General features: G+C 40.7%; 1 protein-coding gene across 1 annotated transcript in view; it reads left to right on the top strand.

Annotated features, from left to right (window-relative positions):
* The first annotated feature begins 9,055 nt into the window (after positions 1–9,055).
* LOC100882593 (uncharacterized) overlaps positions 9,056–14,922 on the top strand; it is an 83,938-nt gene continuing 78,071 nt past the window's right edge. Inside the window, exon 1 of the mRNA XM_003704984.3 lies at positions 9,056–9,927. Within this exon, the coding sequence (XP_003705032.2) occupies positions 9,893–9,927 (35 nt within the window). The 5' untranslated portion in view covers positions 9,056–9,892. The remainder of the gene's footprint in view (positions 9,928–14,922) is intronic.

Genomic DNA, 14,922 nt, shown 5'->3' with positions numbered 1-14,922 from the left:
GTATGGTATTTTTCTTCCAGAGAAACAGATATTAAGCGGTTGGCAGTAAAGTGGTCAACGCTCGACAATTAACCCGCTCAGTGAGTGGATGGTATCTAAATCTAGTGAGCCGGTGCTCGACAAAGTCCTCTCTAAACAGGTATAACGTTTCTTTCTTCTCACGGTTGTATTCCGCACAATCGGCACCTAGCCTAACAGGACCGGAGACGAGGACAAAGAAGAAAGGTCGTCGTCTTCCGTTTAGCAAATTTCATGCGGACTTAACCGAAAGATTAAACGAGCTAATTGCATTCGATAAACGCAGCTTCTCAGTGGCTCCGTCAAACCGAGCTGTAATTAACGATTAGCTGCAAGCGAATTATCGATTCAGGTAATCGATATCCGCGGAATCGATACGCTGTACGCCGTGGGTCGAAGGTTGACGGTTTTCTATTTACTCCGATCTTTTATGCAAGCATCTTAAATCGATATCGGCTTCTCTCATTCGAAATTTTTTCCCGATCGTCCGAGGATAAAACCACAAATAATTTCGTACCATACATTGAATGAAATCGATACTCTCCCCACCCAATTACTGTCAATAATTGAGCAGCTTGAAATCCGTACTCGATTTCCGATATAACTAGTTTCTCTCGTTTTACATTAATAGTAAACGTGACACGTAAGAGATTCTGCAGTGATAGAGTTATTATTTCTATGATATAACGCGCATCCGCTGAAAGTTGCAGGAAATGATCTCATAACTGTGTCCGCTGAACACGAGTCAGGATCGATAATCCTTTAATTAACTGGAATGTCAGGTGCCGGTATTAATCCAATCGTAAATCATACTTTGCTTATCAATTAAGACTTATTTTTTCGTTGTGGAAGTTTGCGATGGTGAACGATTTTGATACTTTTCTTGTGCTACTGTCACGTCTCGTATTCACGTGCATCTGATTTATCGATGAAAGTGTAAATGACATTAATGATATATCAATTTGTAGCTGGAGATGGTTAATTGACTACATAAATGTCTACTTAACATTCTTCTTAGCTACTAAAACTTTCTTTTTAACAACAAAATAATGTCTATTAATATTTTTAGATGCCCAGTTAATTTTCAGATGTCTCTGTTACAAAATCGTTTGTAACCCAGATCGATAAGATCATTGATCGATATCATAATTACGAATTTCGTCGGTGAAAATGTTTGTGAAATTGTAAGGAGGTCCGGAAGTAATATTAGTAACAAAATAAACCGAGTATCCGAATCTCATTAGTTCAGCCACGTCCACAAATGGCTCTCGAAATTGTTGCTTGCTTAACCGGTCGGTTTAAGGATCGACAGAAAAATACCAGGGTTTCATAACTTTTACCGACTTTCGATGGGATGTTGCAACACGTCGAGAAGTTCCGATGGATCTCTTCCAGTTTCGCGGAAGCTTTTGCAACGATCGATGCATCCCGAAGCCTCGTTCTACATTAATGCAATTAACACGCGGCCCGGGGAAATAACAAAGCCATCGTGAGATGAGAGACGATCGAACCGTGACAACGAACGACCGTGAAATCGGTACGACTCTCCCACGAATGGGATGGGGTCGGTTAAGATCCTTATTCCGATGCTTCATCTTCGTGGAAATTGAAACTGGTCGAACGCTTTTAACCCTTTGCATAATTTCACTGTTTGCTAACCGCAACTTTAAAACTTAGTTAAAATGTTAAATCAATTCTTTTGAGGTTATTATTTCTCTACTAATAATTTCATATAGAATTAGTTTAAAAAAATTATTAAATAAAATGACTGAGAGTCTCCTCCTGAGCGCAGAGTTAAATATAAGATCAAGATGAACAATTTCTTTCGTTATCGTTAAACAATTTGAGAACGAAAAAGATACAAAATAAAACATCGAGTTCCTCTTTGAAGTGGATGTTACGCCTTCCAAGAAAAAGTGTCCTGGTAATTGACCTCCCTGATGAAGTACGAAAGAAGCGAAAACGAGAAATAAAATCCATATTTCTTCAGCTGTTCACCGTTAGTGAAATCCGGAGAATAGAGGAACCAATGGCTGAGCGATTGGATAAAAGAGCAGAGTAATGGACGGGGGAGGGTACCAGTCACGCGATCCTCACCACGTCGAGAAATCGATCCTTCTCGAGGATCAACGATCGTGCCTTCCCTTCGCACGCCCTTCTAAACTGCATTTTCGAGCTTCCGTCACGCTGTTTTATCGTGCGCTTCGTATGTCCATGTTGTCCTGTGTCGGTCCTGTTACCGTGTCACTCGACCATTGTTCCATCGCAAAGCGTGGGTGGCTAAAGCCTCGTTCGCACGTCACCTTTTCTTTTCCTCTCGATTCACGACGATGCGTGGGCGTACACGTGGAAACATGTTTATGCAATGAAAACCGCATTGACGACGATGGTTCGACACTCAGTTATTTCGTACCGATTGTATTTCCACGTGGTCTTCGTTTTAGTTACTTTCGGTAGTATTTTTTATCGACATTCAACCTCGTATATATAATAAAATATTATGAAAAAAATTGTCCGACACAAACCTCAAAAGATTGTATTTCCACATGGTTTTCGTTTTAGTTACTTTCAACAGTATTTTTTATCGACATTCAACCTCGTATGTATAATAAAATATTATTAAAAAATTATCCGACACAAACCTCAACAAATTGTATTTCCACATGGTCTTCGTTTTAGTTACTTTCGACAGTATTTTTTATCGACATTCAACCTCGTATATATAATAAAATATTATGAAAAAAATTGTCCGACACGAACCTCAAAAGATTGTATTTCCACATGGTCTTCGTTTTAGTTACTTTCAATAGTAGTTTTTATCGACATTCAACCATGTATGTATAATAAAATATTATTAAAAAATTGTCCGACACAAACCTCAAAAGATTGTATTTCCACATGGTTTTCGTTTTAGTTACTTTCAACAGTATTTTTTATTGACATTCAACCTCGTATATAAAAATATTATTAAGAAATTGTCCGACTGATCTTGACAGTACGATCCTCTAAAGTCCCTAATCTCCGTTATTTTCTCCGTTACCTAAATTATTACTTTCTATATACCTTACAATTTTAAGGTACACCTTAATACCTTAGAAAGATCAAGATTACCAGCACTAGGAATTGAATTCGAGATTTGTAGTAGTTTGTCGAATACGCTTGATGCTATCCCTACATCCTCTTATTATCGGGTCTGAAAGTTCCGATACATGTGCCTAGGCATGAAGTACCAATATCATAATTGTAGGAATCTGTGAAAAATAGGGAGTGCCGAGCATCAAAAGTCTTCCGGGTTGGAAGGTTGGCTACCTTGTCCGTTACGCCTGTGGCAGTCTGCTCTTATCCTTGCTCTCACGACTCCTCTTAAAATAGGCTTAAAAGTTACCAGCATTTATTTCTGGACGCATTCCGCTTTCGTTTTTCTGCTGCAGAATTCATTCAGTTTGCAATTTTCTATTTGTTACGCTGGACCTTTATTGGAATATGAATATGCATAAACATCTTTGAGAAAGGTTTCGGTATCTTACGCTATCGATATCTAATGGTAATTGGAGTCCTATGTTTTCAATTTAACTGCTAATTAGCAAGCATTAGTTAATTTATAATCAAGCTTAGAGCTCTCAAAATGCTAAACAACGATAATGACTGGTTTTTAGTTGTCGAAGGAAAAGGAACCGCGTTAATACCGTTAAATCATTTCGAGCGAAACAATGCGACTGAGAAAGAGGCCGCCGTCTACTTTCCTCGATAAGCGCGATAAAAATCCGCGGGGATGAATCTCGAGGTGCTCGTTAAACTTATCAAACGAGGAATAATTAAGGTATATATTTTGTTCGCACGGGCCTGAGAATTTCACCGTTACGTCGTTTACGTTACAAAACGTAACAGACGAGCCGCGGAGACGATCGCGCCGATAAAAAGGAGAATAACCGAGCATGAAAACGCCTACTAATCGTACGGTGTATTATTCATCAGCCAAAACACAGTGTAACGAATTCGTACTTCTTGCATCCAGCAAATCTATTATATTTTGTGTGGAAATTGCACACTTCGGAAGCTTAATAGCGCAACCGGCCAAACGTACAGTTTATGCAAAGCGGGGTCAGACGGGGCTGAGCGTGGTTAATGAGCTGTTAAGAGACCAACGGACGGCCAGCAAGTGGATCGAACTTCTCGCAGGCCTAACCGCTTCAGGAAGGATCAAGCAAGAACGGCAACAGAAGCGCGGCTCGGTGAACACGTCGGTTCAACTCCCTCGACTTTCGAAGCTAACCTTCGAGCTGCTCCCGTCTATTATCCGTGTCCGCCAGGACGCCGTAACCGCACGTTGTTCAACATCCTTTCTGTCTTCCTTGAGTGCCCGAACTTTTGGCTGACCGCGAATTTCAATTCTTACGGTTCTACTCTGGAATGTTAATTAGCTCCGAAATTGGGTTACGAGTACCGTCACATTCGCTGTGATTTGAAGGATTCTGGGAAGTGATCTTAATTAAATGTTAACTTCCTAAATCTTGTGTTAATGTGTCTTCAGATCTCTGGTTAGTTAGATGTACCCTAGCTGTACATATCCCCGCATAGATACACAGCTTAGATATACAGACCCAGATTTCAAAGATTCTTATATCTAGGTTCCATATGTAGATCCATATCTAGTCCATGTGTGTAGAGGTAACTGATCACCCAAATATCACACAGAAATATCCGACCAAACGTAACAACGTCCATCTGGCAAAGATCCAGTTCTAATCTAGTTGCAGACCAAACACAAAACTGAACGAGCATACGCACGTATTATCGACAGAGTAACATAAATCATGCCGCTTCTAGATCCGCCCGTATAACCACAGTTCCAAATAAAATATCGACAGGAACGCGAAGAAAGATGGTCCTAGAGAATAGCCAGACACCGTGCAATTTACGCAAAGTCCGAAGAACTGGCAAAAAGTTGGCTGAACGGAGCCAAGTTTTCGAAAGGAATTCCTTCGCTGAACGGATAATGACTGGAAACAGTTTCTGAACGACAGAGTCGAAGCGTTCGACGGATTAAGTCCGCGACTTGTATACGAGGTCCAAGAAGACATTGACGATCCTTCCGTTGTTTCGTCCCGTTCCAACTCGGCCAGAAGGAAATACCTGCTCCAGATTGCGTAGCGCGAAAAAATTGACGTTTACGAGGAAGCGGTTGTCGGCCGGTGAACGCTAGCGAGACGTTATCCTTGGCTCGCGTGCTAGTGGAAGAGTTATTACGCCGGTTGTATGGCGCAAAATTAAACGTGAAAACAGCACGCATCGCAATAAAAGCAGGATGGATGGGATCGCGTACGTAACTCACCTGTAATTTTGGCGTCACGTTACCTAGCAGGCAAACGAGGCCACGCGTGAACCCCGCACGCGTTCTTCCATCATGGGAAATCACATTGACAGTGACACACGGACTGAACAATTGAATCCATGACCTGCTACCATGTTACAGAAATTACTAAATACCCTGCTCGTTATCCGTAATTGTTTGTGTATCCTATGTTGAATGGCGTGCGTCTTCCCTTCCGTGTATCGCTCGATGCCTTCCGCGCCATTGCGTGCCTGTAATCTCTTCGCTAACGCCGGTATAAATGCGAATTAAGGGATTACGAGACTTTCTGGCCGGACATCATTCTTCTTCTCTACGTAATTCCTTAACACGTTCAGTATTTTTATTAAATCCTTTCAAAAGTTAAGGGATTGTGAGACTTTCTGGCCTCTTCTCTACGATAATTCCTTATAACACGTTGAGTACAAGTAGCATTTTTATCGCCCATAAGAAATCCTTTCAAAAGTCAAAAGAATATCCACGAAACGTTAGATGAAAGATCCGAGGCGGAGTATCGAAGAAAAACAGTTATCGTATGAAGAGCAATTTCGCCGGGTGCGTAACGGAAAACGCATGCAACGAAATGGACGAAGAAGCGGCCGGTGGAATAACTCACAGGGCAGTTTCACGTTCGAAGGAAGATAGCAGTAGGGAAAAAGAAACGACCGAGGGTTCCGGGTTCGATTCCCAGGGCTGACTGGAGAAACATCGCTTCTTCCTGCGCCGACCGATCTAGATTGAGAAGAACGAAGGCGCCTACCGGCCAGAAACACGAGGCTGGTAGCAATAAATTATTATAGTACGGATGATTTCACGGCCAAGGGTCAAACGAGCCGAACGGCTTGTAACTCGAGCGAGTCCGCCGTGATCAAGACGTTGTCTCGAATCGGAAGTTCATCGAGTTCTTCGATTCTGTATCGCTATCGTGAAGTTCAAGCTGTATGTGTGCGCGAGCTGATCGAATCGATGAAAACACAACGAAACAGAATCACGAAACATTGAATCTGAATAGAATTTACAAGTCCGCGAGACTGATCTCGTCTCGATTAAGGTCGGCTACGCTCTTCTATTTGCAGATATAAAATTTTATGCGCGGAATTGTGGAGAACTAATTGGCGAATTAAAATCAACGGGAGCGAAAGTGTGTGTTAGCGAGTGATTACATGCTTACTGGGTTTCATTGGAATGCTTAGCGTTTTATGCGCTCTTAAAACCACTTGTTCTTTCATTGAACCGTCATCGGAAAACTCTCACGATCTCTCATAACACTGTGTCAATGTGATTGTACGGTTATTTTATCGATCAATTTCTTTTGACTTCACTTAACACTCGCTGTGGAGATGGTTGACTGTGTAAGTAGACTATTAATACGTTGACTGCCGCAGTGAAAACAGACATGTGCAGTCAGACACGCTGAAACAGTAGAACGTACGTATGAATGTACCTACATTCTCATTTGTAAATGACAGGCATTTTTAGCATGCAACATTTTGACCACTGTAACATTTGATGTTACGTATGACATATGATCTAATAACATATGATAAAATATCTCTGATAACATATGATGAAATAAATTTAGACAAACGTCAAACCAAGAAATGAATAATGAAAATTTCTCAAATTCACCCCCAAATAAAAGTACTCAAGGAGTACTCAAATAAAAGCTCGAATGTTTAGAAGCAATTTCCCAAAATAAAGTAACAGCCCCACTAATCACTAGCAGCCCCAAATTTGAGACAAGAACCGAGTTCATCAGACTTACGGAACAAGTAAATAAGCGACGCTTCTTGCTTAGTTTCGTTGCTAATCTTTTGTCCGCGCCAAATTATCCGCGACGAACACGCGGTCGGACACAGACGTATCTATACGCACGACGTCGAGATAATTCGCAATTTACCGTCCCATGTCGCCTTCGGGATGGTACTCGTCTTTTTTGTCACCGTCATTATCAGGCAGTCCATTGAGTCTTAAACGGTGGCTCGACAAGCGTGTCCTCTAACATCTAGCCAGAGGTCGATCGGAACCCACGATAGCCACGTTGACGGTGTATCTTCAGGCGCATAATGCAACAGTTACCGCAGTTCAAGTGCAGCTTGGAGCTATTGTTCTTTGGTGTGCGAACTTTTGGGGTCAGAGACGCGTGAAACGACTTTAATCCAAAGTGAATTTTTTCCACTTTCGAAGGTGGACTACTGATGCAAGTGGACATTGCAGATATGTTACTAGCGTACGTAATTGAACGTAGTCGGCTCACACAGTCGAAATCACTATAACCAGGAAATTACACGGTTCAGATAACAGAGTATTGGAATTAAAGATATTTCCAATATTTCAAAGGATATAAAAATAGAAAGGGTAGAGCCATAAAGTAGGATGAAAACGATAGTGCCAGGTCGAACTCTCACACTATCCGCTGAAATTGCCCGCTGCAAAACATCCTAGTCCCATCAGCAATTTCGTCAATTTCTGTAGATACGAGTACCGTTACGCGAAAGCGGACGCTTCACGGAAAACGTTCATCCGAAACGGTAGCACTCTCCAGTTTCCTAACGCATCGAAACCTGTCGACTCATCGGTTCGCAACAGCATATGCAATTCATCCTTTTTCCGGAGGATGTTATTCCAATTAACTCGATCACGCATTTTTCCTGCCGACACGGTCCGAATAAATTAGTCGCTAAACGTAGCCCACTTACGCGTTTTCATCTTCTAATGAGATTATTAGCCTGACAAGTGCAGCGAGAAGTTACCTCGTAATCATGGAAACGCTGGTATCAATTATCTTCGGGTTTCCTCGTGCTGAGCGAAACTAATGACGCGTAGGTCCTCGGTAACGTAACCGGTGCAATTAACGAGGCGCTTCGGCTCGAGTTCAGGTGAAAAATGATGATCGAAGCCGAAAGAAACGACTTATCGTGAAATTCTTTTTTTGTACATTACACCTGTTCTTCCTTCTTCTTTCCTTCTTTTGCTCGCTCAGTTCGATCATTTCCCTGCAGAGGATGCGCTGGGTGCCGTTAGGCGAGTGCGAAACGGAATCTTCGCGGAAACGCTCTTCGAAGCGACACTTGTTCCTGACGAACAATGACCCTTTTTACTACTCCTGGAAGTCTACTTCACTTTTCACATCTACGTTTACTGTTTCTCTTTATTCTACTTTTTTATCATTTAACTATTTTGTTGTAGTACTTTACTATTTCGTTTTTGTATCTGCTTATCTGTTCTTCCACTTCACTGCGTTACAGATACTATTATTTTATTACCTCATTTCTTGACGGTATCAATTTACTATTTTACTGCCCTTACTTTTGAACCTACACTGATTATTTCGTAAGTTACGAGCATATGTGATGAAACTGATATCGGAAGTATTTGTAAATAGGTTAAGTAGCATCGAGAAGCAATGTGGAAATGAAACATGAATGTATAAAATCTTAACTTCGATACGACTTCAGAAGTTATCTCAGGAGCAATGTTCGCAGGACTCCGCATCCACAAGGATAGGAGAAGAAAATCCAAATAATTTCTAAAGAAAAAAAGTGGACGTTCTGGAATGTTGCGCTCCGATTGGTCGTGGAACCGCAGGGCTCTCGGATTGGCCCTAGACACGTTTCCCCACCTTCGGCTGGAAATTCACTTTTTACGGGCGTTATTACAAAACTGACTGGCATCTCCTAGACCATGTCATTACGGCTTAGTACTCCACACGGCGAGGATCCTCTCACGAGTACCCACCTCCACCACCATCACCACACCACCTCCACCACCACCACCACCGTCACCACCACCATCACCATCATCATCATCTCCACCACCGTTCGTCACCGCTTCTACCGCACCACTCTTACCTCCACCGGCACCACCACCACCTTGGTAACCTCTTCTATTTCTACTACTCTTCGTCGTCCTCCTCCTCCTCAACTTCCCACCTTTCGCAGCCGTGGAAGACGAGCAGCCACGCGCGGATATCCTGGCAGAGTGTTACGGAGAACGGAGAACAGTGGCACAGAACGCACGTTGCTCCATTTTCGTGTATCGCGTGCAAAGGAAACCCGTGTCGTTCTCTCTTCTCTCGCATTCTCGATCGGCCACACGGTCAGCCAACTTCGACGCACAGCCGATCGAGACGGTCAATTACCATCGTTAAGAAGAACGACCCCGTAAGGGAAGAAAATAGTAGAACAAGGAAGAGAAGAAACGGTCGTCGCGGTCGGGTGTCCGTCGTTTCTTCTTCCGAAGTGGAAGTGGATCCCCCGGTCGTGTGACGCGACCAGACAGTGGAAACGGACCGTTCGTAACACGGGCCAACAGGAAACCGGTGGTGAACGGGTTTCACGCGGCTATTTCGTATCGGGATAACGAGCAAAGTATTACGTAGCTACGCTTTCGTTTTCGACTGGACAGACAGAACAGTGAACACCGGTGTGATTCGTGAGAGACACTGTCCCAGTGAGTTTCCAGGGACTATCCGGAGGATTCGAGGGCGAACGAAGGTCGTGCGGGTCCGTGGAACCGAGCGTCATGGCTGCCACGAGGATTCACTGGAACATTAGATTGTAAGTGATTACTTTTTATTACTACGCTCTAGTTACTTTGAGGGACGCTCGCGATCAACGGTGCACCCGCGAACTTTATGTCCTTTGCGACTTCACATCCGTCGGCTATTTCACCATCTTCCTCTTCATTTATTCAATTATTTTAACACAAAGTATTGTCAACGTCTCTTGATACCAGAGTGTCCACACACATAACAGTCTATGAGTAAGAGTTACATAGGAACTATCTATCTGATCAGTATTTTTACACATTTTGGGCAAGGGTGCACAAAATGGTTCGTATAAGTACATTATTCAATACAAATAATTAAGCGTCTATTAAATTTCATTTCATTCTTTTCATTTTTAAACACTGATCCAATAAATGACAGTCCTGATATGTGTAGCTCATGTAGATTACAAAATTCAGCATTTAAATTCAATTTCTACAAACATCCTCCATTACAAGTCGTCCAAATAGTCCTGTATAAAATATCTATTGTTCGTCAACATTCTTTTCATTTTTAAACACTGATCCAATAAATGACAGTCCTGATATGTGTAGCTCATGTAGATTACAAACCTTCAGCATTTAAATTCAATTTCTTCAAACATCCTCCATTACAAGTCGTCCAAATAGTCCAGTATAAAATGTCTATTGTTCGTCAACATTCTTTTCATTTTAAAACATTGATCCAATACATGACAGTCCTGATATGTGTAGCTCATGTAGATTACAAACCTTCAGCATTTAAATTCAATTCCTTCAAACATCCTCCATTACAAGTCGTCCAAATAGTCGTGTATAAAATGTCTATTGTTCGTCAACATTCTTTTCATTTTAAAACATTGATCCAATACATGACAGTCCTGATATGTGTAGCTCATGTAGATTACAAAATTCAGCATTTAAATTCAATTTCTCCAAACATCCTCCATTACAAATAGTCCAGTATAAAATGTCTACTGTTCGTCAGCAAATTTAAATGTAAAATATATATAAATATTTATAAGCGTATTAAAGCTATCAACTCGGTCTATTAAACATGGGTGTCACAGAGGTCAACTGACCGGTAAAATTTTTGTCTAAGAATAATAAAAACGAAGAAGAAAGAAAACACTTTAAAAAGGAAGTTTGCGTAATTACAGCGAACACTTTGTTGAAGATCGTTCCTTTCGTTAGCAAGGTGATTTCAATGAAAGTAACGCGTGACTGCGTGATGAGATCGCAAAAAGACGAGACAAGGTTGAAAGCCGCTTCAAAAGCGCAGAGACAGTAACTTGAATTGAAACTTGTAACGGGAAGATCGTATCCTGTACGTCGTTCTATTTGAAAGAAAACGGCAATTATTATTTACTCCGACACGAATCGACTCAGTTTCTCGGAAGATCGAGTCCAAGGGAAATAGATAGAAACGAGATACACGGTGTTTCACAGTGTTTCACGGTCGATGATTCCGCCTCTAATCGATTATGTATTTTTCATCGTTTCTTCGTGATCGAAGCGTTTCGTATCGGTTGAGCAGATCACGAAGATCGGAAAGCATTCAGATCAACGATATATCCTTTTTAACTATAAATAAAGGCCACTCAACTTTCGTCAGCTTCTTCCTTTTTTATCTGCAAGATTATCTTTTTCAAATTAACAAAATTTCTGCAAATTGATTTACAGTGCTATAAGTTGAGATACTGACGTACAAAAATTTTGTATAAGAATGAAGCTCAAAAAATATTAGTCCAAATAAATATTTGATAAATGGTATTCATTACAGAAAATAGTATTCGACAATTGTTATAGCCTGCAGTAAAAATGAATATCTATCGTATATTTTGTACAAGAGAAAAGTGACGATATTATTTATGCAATCGTAAAAGTCAATTAGTTTTCCAGAAACCGATACGCATCTGTTGTACCGCATAAAAAAGCCCCTATCTCGAGATGCATAATGAGCACATAAATCTGTGAGCTAAAGTGTTATAAAAACAGGCATAAATCTCTGGTTGTGTTCGCTCGTGGATTGGATAATAATTAGGTAATTATTATGGTTGGCCGCGAGATGGTGTAATAAGTGGATCACGGAAACGATCGTTATCCAAGGGAAGGGAAAAACGATCGATCGTAGCTCTGGCCTTGATCTCTTGATCGATCGTCGTCGATCGAAGCGTCGACCAATCAAACGGGACATTAACCACAACGCTGTGGAAGATCGAAGGCTGGTTTGCATGGTATCGCGATAGGAAGCGATCACGATAGATCCAGTCGATCTAGCGGTGCGTGTGTGTACCGATAAATTATACATCTAGTCACAGGGAAGCTGCGTGGTGCCCTGTACTACGATAATTAAAACGAACCTACGTGCATGTACGAAAGTGTGATACGCGTTGGGAAATTAAATCGTTAGCGTCTTGTAATCGCGCCTGGTACTCTATGATTTGATTGAAATCCTTGTTTATGCCTTGCTTTATGGTATTTCTTCGGAATAAGTGAATAGAAAAGAATAGGAAGGTATTAGAATAATTTTATAGCAAAATTAGGTAAAATAGTGGAAGAGTGAAAATAGCAGAACATGCAAATTCACTTGCTACTGAAGACACGAAATAGGGAAGTCTCACGAAGGTAGAAATGTGCAAGATGCACGCAGAGTTATCTAAAACCATAATGCACCCATCACGATCGATACGCGGGCAATATTACACATATAACGTAACATGTACAAGAAGATTGGAGGAAATTGGAGGGACAAATATCCTCCAAGCTTCAATCTAACCACCGCCTACCTAAACTTTCAAATTATCAAGTACCCGAACATAACTCGAGTTTCCTGATTATGCGTTGCTACAACGTTGCAAGATTTTCATCGCCACGAACTATGCGAAGTCGTGATGCGTCGTTGATGTATGGGATATCATCCATAGTGGCATCCGCGTAAAAATATGAGAAAAAGTGTAACTTACAAGATATCTTGACGTGACATAACAAATTTCTTAATTGAACTGTGCTATAATCGGGCTGAGAATCTTCATCGTTAAAATTATTGCACATCTGTGCAAAAAGTTGAAGACAAAATCGAAGAAACAAGAATCATCTCATTCCGAGCATCGTTTACCTGAACTTGTAAATTATCAACATGGGTATGACTCAACAGGTTTATTATCTTGTTGCAATGTTGCAAACGTCATGTTAGAAATATAGTGATTGTCTGTGCAAAAACTGGTAGAATGGGAGACAATGTTAATCTTAATGCAAGCATCGTTTTCCTGTATCAGCTGTAACGTGACTTTACAAATTTATTAATTTGCTGAAAGGTTGCATGTATCTATTCATTACTCATTTCGTATTAACAGCATTCAAAGAAAAAATTGTAGATGAAGTTGATAAAACGAAAATCATTTTCAATTCAGCTACTGTGTAGCTATGTAGAGATCTGTGGAGAACAGTTAGTCTTAAATAAAAGATGATGTGGAGATGAAGAGGAGGTAGTCTTTGAACAAATTTGAACCTGAAGGAAAGATGTGAGGAAGAAGACTTAGACAAAATGTGGACATAACATGAAGTCTACAGAAACCTGGATCTATGAGGAAGGTTGTTTGTGGAGATGAAGAAGAGGTAGTCTTTGAACAAATTTAAACCTGAAGAAAGGTGGCTTTGAGGAAAAAGACTTAGAGAAAATGTGGACATAACATGGAGTCTAAAGGAAATCTGGATCTATGAGGAAGATTGTTTGTGGAGATGAAGAAGTGATAGTCTTTGAACAAATTTAAACCTGAAGAAAAGTGGATTTGAGGAAAAAGTCTTAGAGAAAATGTGGACATAACATGGAGTCTAAAGAAACCTGGATCTATGTAGAAGGTAGTTTGTGGAGATGAAGAAGAGGTAGTCTTTGAACAAATTTAAACCTGAAGGAAAGATGTGAGGAAGAAGACTTAGACAAAATGTGGACATAACAGACATAGAGTCTAAAGGAACCTGGATCTATGAGGAAGGTAGTTTGTGGAGATGAAGAAGAGATAGTCTTTGAACAAATTTAAACCTGAACAAAGGTGGATTTGAGGAAAAAGACTTAGAGAAAATGTGGACATAACATGGAATCTAAAGAAACTTGGATCTATGAGGAAGGCAGTTTGTGGAGATGAAGAGGAGGTAGTCTTTGAACAAATTTAAACCTGAAGAAAGGTGGATCTGAGGAAGCAGACTTAGAAAATATGTGGACACAGACATGTAGACTAAGGGAAACCTGGATCTATGAGGAAGGCAGTTTGTGGAGATGAAGAAGAGGTAGTCTTTGAACAAATTTAAACCTGAAGAAAGGTGGATCTGAGGAAGCAGACTTAGAAAATATGTGGACACAGACATGTAGACTAAGGGAACCCTGGATGTATGAGGACGGTAGTTAGGATAATCAAGATTTAGGGAAAATGTGGACCTGTGGAGAAGGTCGACATAACCTAGATTTAAGATAGACCTATGGAAAAGGTGGATATATGATAATCCAGATCCAGAGAAAATGTGGACCTCTGGAGAAGGTGGACTCATGCTTAGCAAAATCTAAGGAGAAGGTAGACCTATGGAAAAAGTAGATACATATATTGTAATCCAGATCTAGAGGAAATGTGGACCTTTGGAGAAGGTGGACTCATGCTTAGCAAAATCTAAGGAGAAGGTAGACCTATAGGAAAGATAGGTATATGATAATTCAGATCTAGAGAAAATGTGGACCTCTGGAGGAGGTGGATTTATGCTTAGCAAAATCTAAGAAGGTAGACCTATGTACAAGGTGTACACATGATAATCCAGATCTAGAGAAAATGTGGACCTCGACTTATGCTAACTTCGACCCTAACTTAGATCTGGAATAAAATTGAAAGCAAGTGAACTGTCCTTCAAGAACTTAACAGTGAACATATCCAAACAAATCACAAAATAGTAAGACACCGAATACCCGACTGAAATGGTGCACTACATCGAGTCCATCCATCACGAAGTCGAAGAAACTTGGGCAAAATGATGGAAGATCT

Source organism: Megachile rotundata, chromosome 9 (genome assembly GCF_050947335.1).
Source record: "Megachile rotundata isolate GNS110a chromosome 9, iyMegRotu1, whole genome shotgun sequence".
Lineage (NCBI taxonomy): Eukaryota > Metazoa > Arthropoda > Insecta > Hymenoptera > Megachilidae > Megachile > Megachile rotundata.
This window is presented reverse-complemented; position numbering and strand designations above follow the sequence as displayed.